This window comes from Podarcis liolepis (assembly GCF_965112155.1).
Source record: "Podarcis liolepis genome assembly, chromosome: 7".
Lineage (NCBI taxonomy): Eukaryota > Metazoa > Chordata > Lepidosauria > Squamata > Lacertidae > Podarcis > Podarcis liolepis.
This window is the reverse complement of record NC_139561.1, coordinates 89,286,210-89,302,451: the sequence shown is the minus strand read 5'-3', so window position 1 is coordinate 89,302,451 and position 16,242 is coordinate 89,286,210. Positions and strand designations below refer to the sequence as shown.

Genomic DNA, 16,242 nt, shown 5'->3' with positions numbered 1-16,242 from the left:
AAACTCACCAGGTCCCTGAAGGGAAACTGAGGCAGCTCCTGCAGCGTAGACGAAAGCCACCCCCCCCTCTTGCATGGAGGAAGCTGGGAAAGTGGGAGGGGCTTCTGCTCGGGAGGATAGCATCCCCCACTTACCGGTATTTCCTCTCCTCTCTAGGAATGCAGCTCAGCTCCTTTTAACCCTTGGCGAGCCGGGCGCCCCCAGCTCCCCCCTCTCTCCCTCTGCAAAGCCGGAGCCCCGGGCATGGCCTGCACCCAGAAGGGGGTGGCTTATTTGGGGGACCCTCTGGGCTGGCCTCTGAGCTGCTCCCTCCCTCGGAAACAAGCAGGAGGAGCACGAAAGACCCGGAGGGGGAGAGGCTCTGCAACAAACTTTCCGGGCACCAGCCTGGCTTTACTTTGGTGTAAACTGCACCTTGAAAGGACCGAGACCTGAACTCTGAGGCCAAACACTGCCTTAATACCGCACCTGCCTCTTCCTGACCCCGTTCCCTATGGCGTTACTCTCTTACTTTTTCCTCCTAATAAAGCATTTTCCTTTTCATATTTCCTATTTTCCCAAATAAAGAGAACCCTTCTTGTGATATGTGCAAGCTCTAGGTAAACTTACATATATAACTATTAGTATCACCATGTAGAACTATAATCCATTCTGGAAGACATTCAAAAACTGAGGCACAAAAGAAAAAAAATGGAAAAACACGCAGCGGAAGCTGTGTCTGAGGCACGTTCGAAAATGGAAGCAATTACTTCCAGTTTTTCAGCATTTGAAAACCAAAACATTTGGCTTCCAGGACACTCAAAAACCGAGGTTCGACTGTATATCAAATAAACTTTATATACAGTGGTACCTCAGGTTACAGACACTTCAGGTTACAGATGCTTCAGGTTACATACTCCGCTAACCCAGAAATAGTACCTCAGGTTAAGAACTTTGCTTCAGGATGAGAACAGAAATTTCAGGGCGGCAGCGGGAGGCCCTTTAGCTAAAGTGATACCTCAGGTTAAGAACGGTTTCAGGTGAAGAACAGAGCTCCGGAACGAATTAAGTTCTTAACCCGAGGTACCACTGTATCTAGTATCCTTTAGATCTCCCTATATAACCTTGCTTCTCCCACCTTACAATCAGTGTGGGTTCTCCGTGGGTTGGAGAAATAATAATAATAACAATAATAATAATTTATTATTTATACCCCGCCCATCTGGCTGAGTTTCCCCAGCCACTCTGGGCGGCTCCCAATCAGTGTTAAAAACAGTACAGCGTTACCTATTAAAAACTTCCCTGAACAGGGCTGCCTTCAGATGTCTTTTAAAGATAGGATAGCTGCTTATTTCCTTCACATCTGCTGGGAGGGTGTTCCACAGGGCGGGTGCCACTACCGAGAAGGCCCTCTGCCTGGTTCCCTGTAGCCTCACTTCTCGCAATGAGGGAACCGCCAGAAGGCCCTCGGCGCTGGACCTCAGTGTCCGGGCTGAACGATGGGGGTGGAGACGCTCCTTCAGGTATACAGGACCGAGGCCGTTTAGGGCTTTAAAGGTCAGCACCAACACTTTGAATTGTGCTCGGAAACGTACTGCGAGCCAATGCAGATCTCTCAGAACTGGTGTTATGTGGTCCCGGCGGCCACTCCCAGTCACCAGTCTAGCTGCCGCATTCTGGATTAATTGCAGTTTCCGGGTCACCTTCAAAGGTAGCCCCACGTAGAGCGCGTTGCAGTAGTCCAAGCGGGAGATAACTAGAGCATGCACCACTCTGGCGAGACAGTTCGCGGCCAGGTAGGGTCTTAGCCTGCGTACCAGGTGGAGCTGGTAGACAGCTGCCCTGGACACAGAGTTAACCTGCGCTTCCATGTGGAATTTGCCCACAAGCCTTACACCTTCTTGCACCCCACACCAATGCAACTCCCCTCACCTTGCAAAATGACGGATCCATGGCGTTTAGGACACACACACCCCCCCCAATCCTAGGGGTGTATGAAATCCAGATTTGCCTTGCATAGGGCTTCTTCCTCCTGCTCCTGTTGCTGCTTGTTTAGGGAACCCGGTTGCAACACAACAAACGACCATTGCTTAAAGTGCCTTTGTTTCACTTCTCCTTGGCTGGGGTTCACCCATCCTTCTGACCATTGAGGAGCCTGATAGGGTTTCCTGAACCACCAACGTATTTTTACAAGCATTTCAACCCCGCACATCAATTGTTGCTTTGTATATGTTTTTCTGGGACGCGGGTGGCGCTGTGGGTTAAACCACAGAGCCTAGGACTTGCCGATCAGAAGGTCAGCGGTTCGAATCCCTGCGACGGGGTGAGCTCCCGTTGCTCGGTCCCTGCTCCTGCCAACCTAGCAGTTCGAAAACATGTCAAAGTGCAAGAAGATAAATAGGTCCCGCTCTGGCGGGAAGGTAAACGGCGTTTCCGTGTGCTGCTCTGGTTCGCCAGAAACGGCTTAGTCATGCTGGCCACATGACCCAGAAGCTGTACGCTGGATCCCTCGGCCAGTAAAGCAAGATGAGTGCCGCAACCTCAGAGTCGGCCACTATTGGACCCAATGGTCAGGGGTCCCTTTATATGTTTTTCTGTCTCTCACTCTGTATGCACACACTTATGTAAGGAGCAGAGTGTTTGCTTAACTGCTGAACTTCGAAAATGAAGAGGATAGCACTTGGCTTAAGCTTCTCACAGACGAAAGGTTGAGACTATGGCCTTTTATCGCAAACGTGCTCTGTGTGTGTTCAGAAGATACCAGGAATAAAAATAAAAATAATAAAAATAATAAAATTATTTGTACCCCGCCCATCTGACTGGGTTTCCCCAGCCACTCTGGGTGGCTTCCATCCGAATATTAAAAACAATACAGCGTCAGACATTAAAAACTTCCCTAAACAGGGCCGCCTTCAGTCGTCTTTTAAAAGGAAGCGCTTCAAGCAGACACTGCCACCATCCTGGTCATGCTGAGGATGACTATGGCAATCAGGAATAGAACAGAAATGCAGAGTCGAAAGGCACGCCAAAGGATATCTAGTCCAACTACTGACAATGCAGGAATCTCAATGAGAGATGGCCACCCAACATCTGATTAAAAACCTCCCAAGAAGGAGAGGACACCACCTTCTGACGGAGTCTGTTCTACTGTTGAACAGTTCTTACTGCCAGAGAGATCTGCCTGAAGTTTAATCAGAACCCCATTCCACGATCTTTAAGCCACTGGTTCATATCCTAACCTCCAGAGCAGGAGAAGAAAAGGAGCACCACCAATTTGCAGCTTCGAGGCTCTGAAAGAGGAAGCACTGTGAGCATCCCTAATCATGCTGGCATCTTCAGATCAAGGGTGCTATACAACATTAATAGCAATAGAAATATGTGAAAACAAACAAGATGAATTTTAACAGGGAGAAATGTAAAGTATTGCACTTGGGCAAAAAAAATGAGAGGCACAAATACAAGATGGGGGACACCTGGCTTGAGAGCAGTACATGTGAAAAGGATCTAGGAGTCTTGGTTGACCACAAACTTGACATGAGCCAACAGTGTGACGCGGCAGCTAAAAAAGCCAATACAATTCTGGGCTGCATCAATAGGAGTATAGCATCTAGATCAAGGGAAGTAATAGTGCCACTGTATTCTGCTCTGGTCAGACCTCACCTGGAGTACTGTGTCCAGTTCTGGGCACCCCAGTTCAAGGACACTGACAAACTGGAACGTGTCCAGAGGAGGGCAACCAAAATGGTCAAAGGCCTGGAAATGATGCCTTATGAGGAACGGCTAAGGGAGCTGGGCATGTTTAGCCTGGAGAAGAGGAGGTTAAGGGGTGATATGATAGCCATGTTCAAATATATAAAAGGATGTCACATAGAGGAGGGAGAAAGGTTGTTTTCTGCTGCTCCAGAGAAGCGGACACGGAGCAGTGGATCCAAACTACAAGAAAGAAGATTCCACCTAAACATTAGGAAGAACTTCCTGACAGTAAGAGCTGTTGGACAGTGGAATTTGCTGCCAAGGAGTGTGGTGGAGTCTCCTGCTTTGGAGGTCTTTAAGCAGAGGCTTGACAACCATATGTCAGGAGTGCTCTGGTGGTGTTTCCTGCTTGGCAGGGGGTTGGACTCGATGGCCCTTGTGGTCTCTTCCAACTCTATGATTCTATGATTCTATGAATTGTTCGTGTGGTAAGTATGTGAATTGTTCGTGTGGTAAGAATTTGCTACTACATCACCAGTTCGTTACCCAGGGAAGGGAACACCTTAAACAAAAACTCAGAACCAAGAGAATGAGAGCAATCTTTTAATGGGAAGCTTTTAATGTTTAACAGACCACTGTATTTTAATACTTTGTTGGAAGCCGTCCAGGGTGGTTGGGGAGACCCAGCCAGATGGGCGGGTTTAAATAATATATTATTATTATTATTATTATTATTATTATTATTATTATTATTATTATCCTGCAGGAACCCAGTTTATGCAAACTATTGCAATAGGAGAGCCTTGCTAACCAGTTGTTCTGCAGAAGGGCTGTTTCGAAAAGAGGTTAGAAGAAACTTGCATACACAACACTGAAGTCTCATAAAACATCAAAAAAGGTTACAGACCATGGGGCATGTGGCTTAATGAGGATATCGACTCCTCTGAAATTACCTTGCAGTGTCCCAGAGTGCCCAGGGCATTTGGGTCTCCTATGTCACACGTTTGGACCATTCCCTGGGCAACCAGGACTTCCATGGGACTGTTGACATTTCAATCCCATATCTTACTTCCCTGGTACCAAAAGATGTCAAAGACCTTTGAGGAGATATGCGAGTCCTCACTCGGATGCTAGTTCAACTCCTCCCTCTTTCTCAAAACATCACCAGCCCTTCTAGGGTCAGATAAGGCTGAAAGCTTTACACAGTGCAGAAGGGTGGCATGAGTGCTACAAAACGCAGACGCATAAAAATAAATCCTAATAAGGTAAAGGGACCCCTGACCATTAGGTCCAGTTGCGGACGACTATGGGGTTGCGGCACTCATCTCACTTTATTGGCTGAGGGAGCCAGCGTACAGCTTCCAGGTCATGTGGCCAGCTTGACGAAGCAGCTTCTGGCAAACCAGAGCAGCGCACGGAAACGCCATTTACCTTCCCGCCAGAGTGTTACCTATTTATCTACTTGCACTCTGATGTGCTTTCGATCTGCTAGGTTGGCAGGAGCAGGGACCAAGCAATGGGAGCTCACCCCGTCGTGGGGATTCGAACCGTCGAGCTTCTGATTGGCAAGCCTTAGGCTCTATCTAAAAGGCTAAATGCAATTAATACAAGGACACTTTGAACAGAATCAAAATATATAATATTTAATACTCAATCAACTATCACAATTTTTTCACCAAGTCTTTCCGAAGAAAGTTGAACATGGAGGGCAACTTCATCAGTCTTGCCCAATCGCTCTTATCACTCTGTTCAGTCATGATGTGAAGAAGGTATTAAACACCTTGGCCATGGCCTTGGAAGTCACAGTTCTGGGTACATAGTAGGAAGAGCTATGTGGCACCAGTTGTGGCAAAGAACCCAGCTGCAATCCTCACCTCACACTGATTGAAGTCTGCTAAAATTAAATCTGGATATAGTAGCTGCTATAGTTCTCCCCCACTGTGAGTTCTTTGATGGGAAACAAGACAGGCCCTGTGACTGAAGCGCTTTCCACATTCTTCGCACTGAAATATTTTCCACCGGTGTGAATTCTCTGATGGATCTTGAGTTTGTCCTTCTCACTGAATCTCTTTCCACATTCCAACACTGCTAGGGTTTCTCCCTTGTATGAATTCTGTGGTGCACGGTAAGCTGGTGGCTGTGACGGAAGCTATTTCAACATTACAAGCACTCATATGGTTTTCCCCCGTATGAATTCTCCGAAGAGAAGTTAAACTGTCCATTTTTCTGAAGCTCTTTCCACACTCTTGGCACTGACAGGATTTCTCTCATGGATGAATTCTTTGATGGGTTATAAGACAGCCTTTTTGAATGAAGCTCTTTCCACACTCCAAGCACTGATAAGGTTTCTTCCCTGTATGAATTCTTTGATAGGAAGTTAAACTGTCCTTCTTTCTGAAGCTCTTTCTACACTCTTGGCACTGATAGAGGGCTTCCCCTGAATGAATATTTTTATGGACACTTAGCTGCTGGCTGTAACTGAAGCTCTTGCCACACTCTTGGCAGTGATTGGGTTTCTCTCCTGTATGAATTCTTTGATGCGAAGTGAGACTCCTGGTCGTTTTGAAGCTCTTTCCGCATTCTAGACATTCATAGGGTTTTTCCCGTGTATGAATTCTCTGATGGGCAGAGAGATGGCTGGTGTAACGGAAGCTCCTTCCACATTCCAAGCACTGATATGGCTTCTCCCCTGTATGAATATTTCGATGGACAGTAAGCTGGCGGATGTGACTGAATCTCTTTCCACATTCCAAGCAGTGATAAGGTTTCTCCCCTGTATGAATTATCTGATGGGTAGTTAAACTGTCCTTTTTTCTGTAGCTCTTTCCACACTCTTGGCACTGAAAGGGTTTCTCCCCTGTATGAATTGTTTTATGGGAAGAGAGATTGCTCCCACTATGAAAGCTTTTCCCACACTCTTGGCACTGGTATGGCTTCTCCCCTGTATGGATTCTACGATGGTAAGTTAGACTGCTCTTTTGACTGAAGCTCTTTCCACACTCCAAGCACTGAAACGGTTTCTCTCCTGTATGAATTCTTTTATGGGAAGAGAGATTGCTCCCACAATGAAAGCTTTTCCCACACTCTTGGCAATGATAAGGTTTTTCCCCTGTATGAATTCTCTGATGGACAGTGAGCTTGTTTCTCTGACTGAAGCTCTTTCCACACTCCAAGCACTGATAGCGTTTCTTCCTGATGGGATTTCTTTGATTTGAAGTGGAATGGGAGCTCTGATTGAAGCTCTCTCCACACTCTGAATAGGACTTCCCCACCGTGTGGATTTTATCATGGTCTCCCTCGTTCTTCATCTCCAGTTCATCACCACCTGCAACTAAGTGACAAATAGATTAGAGCCTCAGGAAGCAATGGATCCCCAAATTATGGAGCTGTGTGGATTAATGCTTATGAGAAGGAAAGAACTAAAGGGAGTTAGATGATAGGTCTTCCTATGGGGTTCACTACCCGAGATTCCAAAAGTCTGGTTATTTTCTGGGATGTATTCTGTTTGGCCCAATCATGGCATTTCTGCCATCTCCAATGCCAAACACCCCTTTGGTCAACCAGAGACAGAAAGAAGCAAGATCAGAAACGAAGAACCTGACAGAAGCTACTTCCACATCCTGAATCACTCTGAAGCCCACATTTAAGAAGGCCTAGGCAGTTCAGAGGAGCCTGATCACGGTTTGAAAAGGCAGAATTGGAGGAAGAATATTCACAGGGAAAGCAGTCAATAGCTTCCATCCAATGTTTTCTGTGGAGTGTTAGAATCCCAGGGGCTGTGGTGGTGCTGTTGAGCCCCATCGAAAAACCAGAGGTTCCTCCCATAGAGAGATGTGTTGAATTTCAAAGACGTTAGGATGATCCAAGAGGAAGCCTTACCAAGAGAGTCCAAGATCCCACGATTCTCCTCCATAACTTCCTTGTGCAGAGCTCTCAGGTCAGGATCCAGCAACGCCCACTCCTCGTCTGTGAAATGCACAGCTACATCTTCAAAGCACACTGGACCCTGAAAGAAAAAGAAAAAGGTTGTCCTCTTAGACAACATCAAGGTGAACAGTTACACTTTGCTCTGATGTTTTAATGGGATTCTTCTTCTGCACATTTCATGATGGACACATCCCCATTTGCCACATGGAAGGATCCCCTTCCTTCTTTCCCTGTGTGCTGTTCTTGCCGGGTGGGGAGGACCCTCCTGATGCCCTATAGACAACATCAAGGTGCACAGGGGGGCAATGACACGGGGATAAGAGGGGATAAGAGGGGGAAAGCCTCATTGTGTGACTGATGGGGTGAATCCTGGCCACTGTTTGGTGTGGTGTCTAAACTGCTTAGAAGCCTATTTTAGCATTCAGCCCTTCTTTCCTTGGCGGTTCCTCCCACCTTTCCTCTGTGTCCAACCCGTCCATGACATCCTCTCTCCCCACATGGCTCCTTCCTCCTACCTGCTCTGCTTCCACAGGGGCAGCTTCCCCTTCGCCACCAAGAAAAGATGGACAAACAGGTCTTGCTGGCATCGTTCGGTCTCCTACGAGAGAAAAAGGTAAGTGCATACTTCACTAAGAAGGAAAACTATAGGTGGGCCTTCCAAAAAGTAAGAGTAGCCACGTAAATGTGGACGTTAGTAACCATTTCACATATTAGTTTTGCTAAAATACATCTCCCTTTCTCTGGGCTCTTGGCCCCCTGTGACCTCCACCAAAAGATAATTCATGGATTAGTTTCAAATTGGTTTTGGTTTCTCACCCCTTGCGTTTTCCTGTAAGACCTATTACAGTCGTTAAGAGTCGTCAACAGGCTCATCTCAGCTATCTGCCAATCTCCCATTCCCACCACCCTTCTGAGTAATACCCTTCCCCACCTTCTCACTATATAGAAGGGTCTGGCAACTTCTGTTTCAGTGTATCTGAAGAAGTGTGCATGCACACGAAAGCTCATACCAAGAACTAACTTAGTTGGTCTTTAAGGTGCTACTGGAAGGAATTTTTTTTATTTTGACTATGGCAGACGGCTACCTATCTGTAACTGGAACCATGTGATTAAATGGGGGAGAAAAAACTCCTTCCTCCTTACCCAGGGGCCTCTCTCTGGAGTCCAACGGAGTTCTCTCTACCTCAGAGGAATCCAGACCCATTTCTGGAAACTGATCCTTCCCCTGCAAGAGCAACAAGCATTCAAAAGAATTAGATTAGAACTGGAATGGCAAAGGACACAAAAACTTTAGGGGTATCGGATATCATTCCTCGGATGCTTTCCAAAAAAATTAGCAGAGAAGTGGGGGATACTCTCAAGTTCGGAGCCCCTTGGGCGTATCCAGAGGAAAGTCTCTCTCACCTGCTGCTCTGCCTGACTCAGGAGGAAACCTTCAGCCAAGGCCACCGCCTGGGAACTGGTCTCTGCTCCACATTCCCTCACCCAGCTCTCCATCTCTGGTGGAAGGACAGCCAGGAACTGCTCCAAGATCACCAGGTCCAGCATCTCAGCTTTCGTGTGGGTTTCTGGTTTCAGCCACTGACGGCAAAGGTGGTAGAGTCGGTTGCAAACCTCTCGGGGTCCTTTGACCTCCTGGTTGCAAAGCCGCCTGAGTTGCTGGCTCTGCACCTCTGAGTGGAGGGTGTCCTCCTCACCCGGGATCCTTTGGACAGACTTTCCCCAGATTCTTCTATGGCTAAGAGTTTGGATGGAATGAAGTCTTGCTGCTTCAGGCCCAGCTGAGTCTTGCTCATCCATCTCTGTTCTCAGGACACCTCCAGGAAATCGAAAGATGTCCCTACGTCTTCTGCCAAGTTCCGTCTGTCCTAATGGGAGGTTTTAGCAAATCCTAAAAAGCAAACATATTTTTCCGATATAAAACTGATACACAGTCAGGTGAATAGAAATGTTTCCTGGAATAGCGTGGATGAGTCTTGCTAGGAACCAGGGCTGGACTGCACCACAACTCAGACTGAGCTTTCCTTAAAAAATAAAGGAAGGAAGATGGAAGGAAGAAAGTCAGAATGGATGAGTGAGTCATCTGCACTAAGTGTAACTGGGACCCAAGGCAATAGTGGGGGTCCCTCCCACCCCCAAATGTCAGGGTACATTTCTTTCCTGCTTCTGCCTCATGTTGCAGCACTTGCAATCTCCCACATTCTCAAGACTCCTGGGGTGGGTCCCTCTTTCGTTATTCTGAGGGCCAGAGCTTCACCTGGCCACCCACCTGAAGACCAGAGCTTCACCTGGTCAACTCCGAGAGCCAAGTGGTTGGGGCCAAATAACTTGTGGGCAGGGCTGGAATCCTCCCTACGTCTTGGCCTCCCTCATCCCACTCTCCTGCCTCTGGGTCTAGATTGCTCTCTGCCACAGATTCCCCTCGCTCACGAAGCCCCGTTACCTCGTCAGCTTCAGACACCTCCTCCCCCCAGTCTTCTCCCTCTGACCACTCTTCATTGCCCCCAAACCCCTCCCCTGGCCCAGAGCCGCCTTCCCTTGCGGGTTCCCCAGCTGGTTCCCTTCACCATTCCTCTGTGCCCATTCAGTCCATGCAACTCCCTCCTTGCATCCTTTATCCTGTTATCACCAGGTTGGGCTGTGCTAACCTTTTGGGTGAAGACAGTCCAGCCTCCTGTTCTCTCAGGTGCCAACCTGGGGCATCTTGACTATGCTACCACTCAGTGGATTTGTAACTGGCTGACTGACCGAACCCAAAGGGTTCTCATCAATGGTTCCTCTTCATCCTGGAGAAGAGTGACTAGTGGGTGCCACAGGGTTCTGTCTTGGGCCCGGTCTTATTCAACATCTTTATCAACGACTTGGATGATGGACTCAAGGGCATCCTGATCAAATTTGCAAATGACACCAAACTGGGAGGGGTGGCTAACACCCCAGAGGACAGGATCACACTTCAAAACGACCTTGACAGATTAGAGAACTGGGCAAAAACAAACAAGATAAATTTTAACAGGGAGAAATGTAAAGTATTGCACTTGGGCAAAAACAATGAGAGGCACAAATACAAGATGGGTGACACCTGGCTTGAGAGCAGTACATGTGAAAAGGATCTAGGAGTCTTGGCTGACCACAAACTTGACATGAGCCAACAGTGTGACGCGGCAGCTAAAAAAGCCAATGCAATTCTGGGCTGCATCAATAGGAGTATAGCATCTAGATCAAGGGAAGTAATAGTGCCACTGTATTCTGCTCTGGTCAGACCTCACTGGAGTACTGTGTCCAGTTCTGGGCACCACAATTCAAGAAGGACACTGACAAACTGGAATGTGTCCAGAGGAGGGCAACCAAAATGGTCAAAGGTCTGGAAACGATGCCTTATGAGGAACGGCTAAGGGAGCTGGGCATGTTTAGCCTGGAGAAGAGGAGGTTAAGGGGTGATATGATAGCCATGTTCAAGTATATAAAAGGATGTCACATAGAGGAGGGAGAAAGGTTGTTTTCTGCTGCTCCAGAGAAGCGGACACGGAGCAATGGATCCAAACTACAAGAAAGAAGATTCCACCTAAACATTAGGAAGAACTTCCTGACAGTAAGAGCTGTTTGACAGTGGAATTTGCTGCCAAGGAGTGTGGTGGAGTCTCCTACTTTGGAGGTCTTTAAGCAGAGGCTTGACAACCATATGTCAGGAGTGCTCTGATGGTGTTTCCTGCTTGGCAGGGGGTTGGACTCGATGGCCCTTGTGGTCTCTTCCAACTCTGTGATTCTATGATTCTATCTTTTGGGAAGCCCACCAGCAGGGCTGGAGCCCAGGGATAACTGTCTGCCCCTGCACTTCCCAGCAGCTGGCATTCAGAAGCATGACTCCCTGGCCCTCGTGGCTGGCCTTCTGCGCTGTTCCTTGGAACCCTTGCAAAGCGGAGCTCCCCAGGCCCCCTTCTCTCTCTTCTTGGGGGACCCTCCTGGCTGCCCTGCCCCCTGGGGACTCCCCCATCTCCCCAACACAACCCAAGCAGAAGAGGAAGGAGACTCACCGGATCGCAGAAGGCGCCACCCAGGCACCACTTGCAGAGCAGAGAGACAACAGCTCTTGCAGGAAGGGATGGGGGAGAGCCTCCTCCCTTTATTTCCTGTCCTCTCTAGGAATCCAGCTCCGTTCCTTTTAACCCTTGGCGAGCCGGGCGCCCCCAGCTCCCCCCTCTGTCCCTCTGCAAAGCCGGAGCCCCGGGCATGGCCTGCACCCAGAAGGGGGTGTCTTATTTGGGGGACCCTCTGGACTGGCCTCTGAGCTGCTCCCTCCCTCGGAAACAGGAGCAGGAGGAGCACGGAAGACCCGGAGGGGGAGAGGCTCTGTCAGTGGCGTAGCGTGGGTTGTCAGCACCCGGGGCAAGGCAAGTAATTTGACCCCCTAACCCGTGGATTTTAGCAGGGGGCAGAGAGCTGCGAGTGCGCCCCCCCAGATTTTGCGCCCGGGGCGGCCGGGGCCCCCCCTGCACCCCCCCCACGCTATGCCACTGGGCTCTGTAACAAACTTTCCGGGCACCAGCCTGGTTTTACTTTGGTGTAAACTGCACCTTGAAAGGACTGAGACCCTCAAGCAAGAAATAAGGCAATGCTGCCTTTACTCTGAGGTCGAGCACTGTCTTAAAGCAGTGAGGCTCTTCGCCGCCCCATTTCATCCAGCATTACTCTCTTATTTTTTCTTCCTTATTTAGTTTTCAAGCCTGAGGACAGGACTTGTCTCCCCGTTTCTGACTGAATGAGCCCACTCATGAAAGAAAATAGAATAAAAATATTAAACTGTACATTTAAAAGAATATATGCCATCCATGTAGTGTGTGGAGTTAAATTTGCTCCTTGCTGTTCTAGTACAGCCAAAAGAAACGCTATGTTTCCTTATGGAAAAATGAACAGGTGGCATTGCCAAGTCTGCTTCCTGAAGAGCAAGACCCAGGTATCAAGCAACAATAAACAATCCTAGATAATACTGGGGAGCATATGCTCTGTTAAAGCAAGTCAGCTTCAGTATAAAGCCGGTATAAAACCGGTCGGTTCTCATGCTAAACTGTGTTTTAGCTAAAACCGGAGGTGTTTTTTTAAAGAAGCTTTTAATCTAGCAGGTATGTCCCAATGCAGGCAAGTTGGAAGTGATATTCCCAATATAGTTGCACAAGCAAGCAGAGGTGAACATCAAGAGAAAAAAATCCTGTAGAAGACATATGGTGTGGCTGTTTGGGTAAACTGTCTACAACTGGTAGTTTATTTGTTTATGACATTCCTATCCCACCTTTTCTCCAAGAAGCTCAAGGTCCTTCTCCCCATTTTATCCTAACAACTCTGTGAGGCAGGTTAGGCTGAGAGTGAGTCAGACCGGCCTAAGGTAATCAAGTGAGTCTTGTGGGGATTTGAACCCTGGTCTCCTGGGTCCTAGTCCAGCACTCTAACCACTCCGCCACACGGACTCTCCTAGAACCTGGGCATGGTGGCCGTGCGTTCTAGGCTAGCAATGGTGGTTGCCCTGCAACAGAATGTGCAACTGTTTGAACTGAGGTTCTCTGATCCTCAGTGCGTACAGGTGTACATAGCTTTGCTGTGCTTACCCTTTTCTAATTTAGTGGAGAATATGGCTTCCGATGATTTCCTGGCAGTAAGTGAACACGAACATTTCCAGTGGACTTAGCTCCCGGGGTCTAGTCTGTTAGAATTCCTGCTCCATGATTGCAGTCATGGGATTGTTGTCTTTCACATGACGGTGGATGTTTTGACTCCACAAAGTGGGAAGTGATGGAGACAGGATGTTTGTGTTACTGTGTTCTGTGAAGTGGGACTATTGTCCTTCGTTCTTTTTCTTTTCTGTCTGATGCTAGAGAGGGAGCCATATTGCAGTGCTCCGTGTGTGTTTATATGTAAATAAAGTAGATTAGCCAAAATGCTGAGGTCTGTCACACGCAAGTTGTGCAATCTCTGTGGATCCCTAAGTGTGCTGGTGTCGGTTGGCATCGGTTGCTGTGATGTTCAGGCTGAAGAAAGCTTATGAAGCTCCCGAACGATCGACCAGGAGGGAAATAACATGCCGGTTGGGCATGTGTCTCTGCCAGTCCTACTCAAGTGTAGGCTGAACTCCTGACATAGTCTAGGTGTGCTGCTAGTGGCGCAAGAATTGGAAGACGGAGGCATGTTGCCCTGACCATGGTATAGAGCAGAGGGACCTCACACCCAGAGGCTGAATGTGGCCCTCCAGAGATATCTAGCTGGTCCTTGGGATGGTCCTGAGGCTAACTCCCTTCCCATTCCACCAGGGAACCCCTTCATTGGCCCTGCCCTGCAGAGATTTTGCCTGAGTGTGCCTGAGTGGAGGTGATGCCTCTTGCTTCTTGCATGGAGGATGGAGAGGGGTGTGGGACCCTAGGGCTAATGCTTCTGTTACTGGGAAGGCATTTCCCTCTGGGAATGACACAGGAGAAAGACTCCACAGCCCACATTCAGCAGACACGGAGCATGGGGCTCTTTGCTCTACCCATTTGCCTGCACTCTTCCTTCACTGCCAAATCCCCTCACCTCCAGGAAGATGGCTGCAGCGACTTCTGGCACCCTGGCAAAGTGCTTATTCTTCAGAGCTGAAACGATGTATGCAGCCATCCACTGCTGAAGCCCCTGAAATGTGTAACTAACAGGATCTTGTGAGCGAAAGGGAGGGCACCCCAGAAACCCCAGTAAAGAGAAGCACATTCACACGCCATGCAATGAATGAGTTCTACTTCTTTGCCAAAATGTTTGAAGATCACTATGCTCTTCCTCTTACCTCACCAGGGCATATACCGTATTTTTCGCTCTATAAGACACACTTTTCCCCTCCTAAAAAGGGGAAATGTGTGTGCGTCTTATGGAGTGAATGCAGGCTGCACAGGTATCCCTCTTGCTCTCCTGGCTTCAGGGATAGCCTGAATGGGATGGCCTTATGGTCGGGTGCGTATTATAGAGCGAAAAATACAGTAAGCCCTGGTCAAAGGTGTCAGGGCACAAAAGGTGGCCATCTCAGTGTGTGCCTCCATAGTGCTGAGAAGCAGCTGTGCCTCTCTGAAACCAAGACAGTGGCAGAGTTAGCGGGAGGGTCATTGACACAGACGGTGGGGATCAGGACCCCTCTTTTCATGAGGAAGGTCTTCTCCTGCAGGGAGGTGGAGATCAGCCCCAGGAAGGTGACCAGGAGTTGTGCAAATGACCTCCATGCGATAGGTGGCTATTTCTCCGTCCAGAGGATGACATTCATGAGGCTGCCCAGACATTCCTGGAAGAGACAAGGGTGCAAGTCACTTTCTTTGTGCTCCTTGGCTCTGAACTGGGAGGCTGTGTGCATATGCCCCTCTGCAGCCTTCTCTTCTGAAATGAGGGCGTGTTTCTCACTGCAATCCACCTAGCACCTCACCCAGTGGGCCCAGGGTTGGAGTCCTGCCTTCCAGTTCCTCTGCTGGAACATTCAAAGTGATAAGGAAAAATTCCGGGGTGAGAGACTACTCAACAGCCCAGCTTGTTGGGGTCCAAGTCCCCCGTGAGTCCATGCAGTCAGTCAAAGATGTTCCAGCCAAGTAACTGTTGTGCAACAGGTTCAAACAGCAGTAAGAACCCTGAGAATGGGGCGACGTTGGCTTTTAAAACTTCCCACAACATTCCAGATTACAGTCCGTACAGCACCATTGATACTGTTGGAATACTGCCAGGGAGGATCTTGGGCCCATAACCTGTTGTTGGGATACTGCTAGGGAGATAAAGTCCATCATGGCCCCCAAGCCGGCTGCTGGACGATCCATCGATCTCCCATAGTCACGCAGTATGAGCTATTAGCGACACGAGTTTCCTGGAAATACCTTGCCACATTCCAGGGCTCATGCACACTCTTATCAGCAGATAATGCACAGCAAAAGTCGCACCCAGGAGAGCATTATTTACAAGCTTTTATTCAGCGTTGATCAGAACAAAGAAAGACACGACTGTTCTGCGTCAGTGTCTTCGACAGAGAGAGGAAACGAAAACGAAAGCAATAGAAACATAAACATCCTGTGAACAGGAAATACGCAGACTCTGTGACTCACAAAGCCTGCTCCCTTTTAAGGTGGAACGGAAATATCCTAACAGATACATCATCTTTACATCACTGACATGTCACAAAAGGGGAGGGGTAGATAGGGGTTACATTAGTTCAACCTTAGCAAACATGTCCAGATAAGTCCTGGGTACAAGTCCAGGCACCTCTCAAGTACCCACCATCAAAGGACAATAGAGCTCCCTTTGCACATTCATAACCTGGGGCAAGTCCGGTGATGGGCTTTTGGAAACTATCTGCTCAGCAATTGTTACCCAGGTCACTTCCCTGGGTGGGGTGGGTGTATCGTGTCCTCACGCTTGAGGGATTATGGCAGGAGGTGGGAGGGAAAAGAGTCCTTTCCTTAAGGGCAAAATGGCGTTGGAATGGAGGAATTGGTCAAACCACCGATTTTCTACAAATTTATAAAGCTAGCTATCTTCCCTGAGCTGTCAAGTTGAAAGGATACATTCAGGAATAATATTTGTAGCATTGTAACAACTTTAAGTATGTGCCCCCCCCGTCATTTCAGTAACAAAACGGTCCCCCCTTCCTGTAAATGTCAT

At 48.4% G+C, this 16,242-nt stretch overlaps 2 protein-coding genes across 6 annotated transcripts in view; both read right to left on the bottom strand.

Moving 5' to 3' along the window:
- LOC310712781 (uncharacterized protein) overlaps positions 1–11,619 on the bottom strand; it is a 29,597-nt gene extending 17,978 nt beyond the window's left edge. Inside the window, exon 1 of one of the 4 annotated variants that reach the window (XR_014528999.1) lies at positions 11,417–11,619. The gene's annotated coding sequence lies outside the window, so the exon portion shown is untranslated. Of the gene's footprint in view, positions 1–8; positions 439–11,416 lie in introns of those variants that run through there. The other 3 variants (XR_014529000.1, XR_014529001.1, XR_014529002.1) reach the window with 3 other exon arrangements.
- On the bottom strand, positions 5,295–11,957 carry LOC310712824 (uncharacterized protein). 2 transcript variants are annotated; one of them, XM_083516222.1, is made up of 6 exons: positions 11,631–11,957; positions 9,004–9,490; positions 8,743–8,824; positions 8,115–8,197; positions 7,552–7,678; positions 5,295–6,997 (listed from the first exon to the last, which is right to left on the bottom strand). In XM_083516222.1, exons 2-6 carry the CDS (start codon positions 9,397–9,399, stop codon positions 5,940–5,942), a joined length of 1,746 nt encoding a protein of 581 aa, XP_083372348.1. In that variant the 5' UTR covers positions 9,400–9,490; positions 11,631–11,957; the 3' UTR covers positions 5,295–5,939. The 2 variants fall into 2 exon arrangements, with proteins under 2 accessions (XP_083372348.1, XP_083372347.1); XM_083516221.1 differs by having other exon boundaries at positions 5,295–7,003; positions 11,631–11,956.
- Positions 11,958–16,242: the final 4,285 nt, after the last annotated feature.

What these genes read in the sequence shown, in the direction of transcription:
- LOC310712824 (XM_083516221.1), bottom strand. Translation starts at nt 9,399, where the DNA reads ATGGATGAGCAAGACTCAGCTGGGCCTGAAGCAGCAAGACTTCATTCC. An exon ending in CCCCTGTGGAAGCAGAGCAG is followed by an intron (nt 7,679 to 8,114) that starts GTAGGAGGAAGG and finishes TTTTTCTTTCAG; the next exon opens with GGTCCAGTGTGCTTTGAAGA. An exon ending in TGGGATCTTGGACTCTCTTG is followed by an intron (nt 7,004 to 7,551) that starts GTAAGGCTTCCT and finishes TTTGTCACTTAG; the next exon opens with TTGCAGGTGGTGATGAACTG.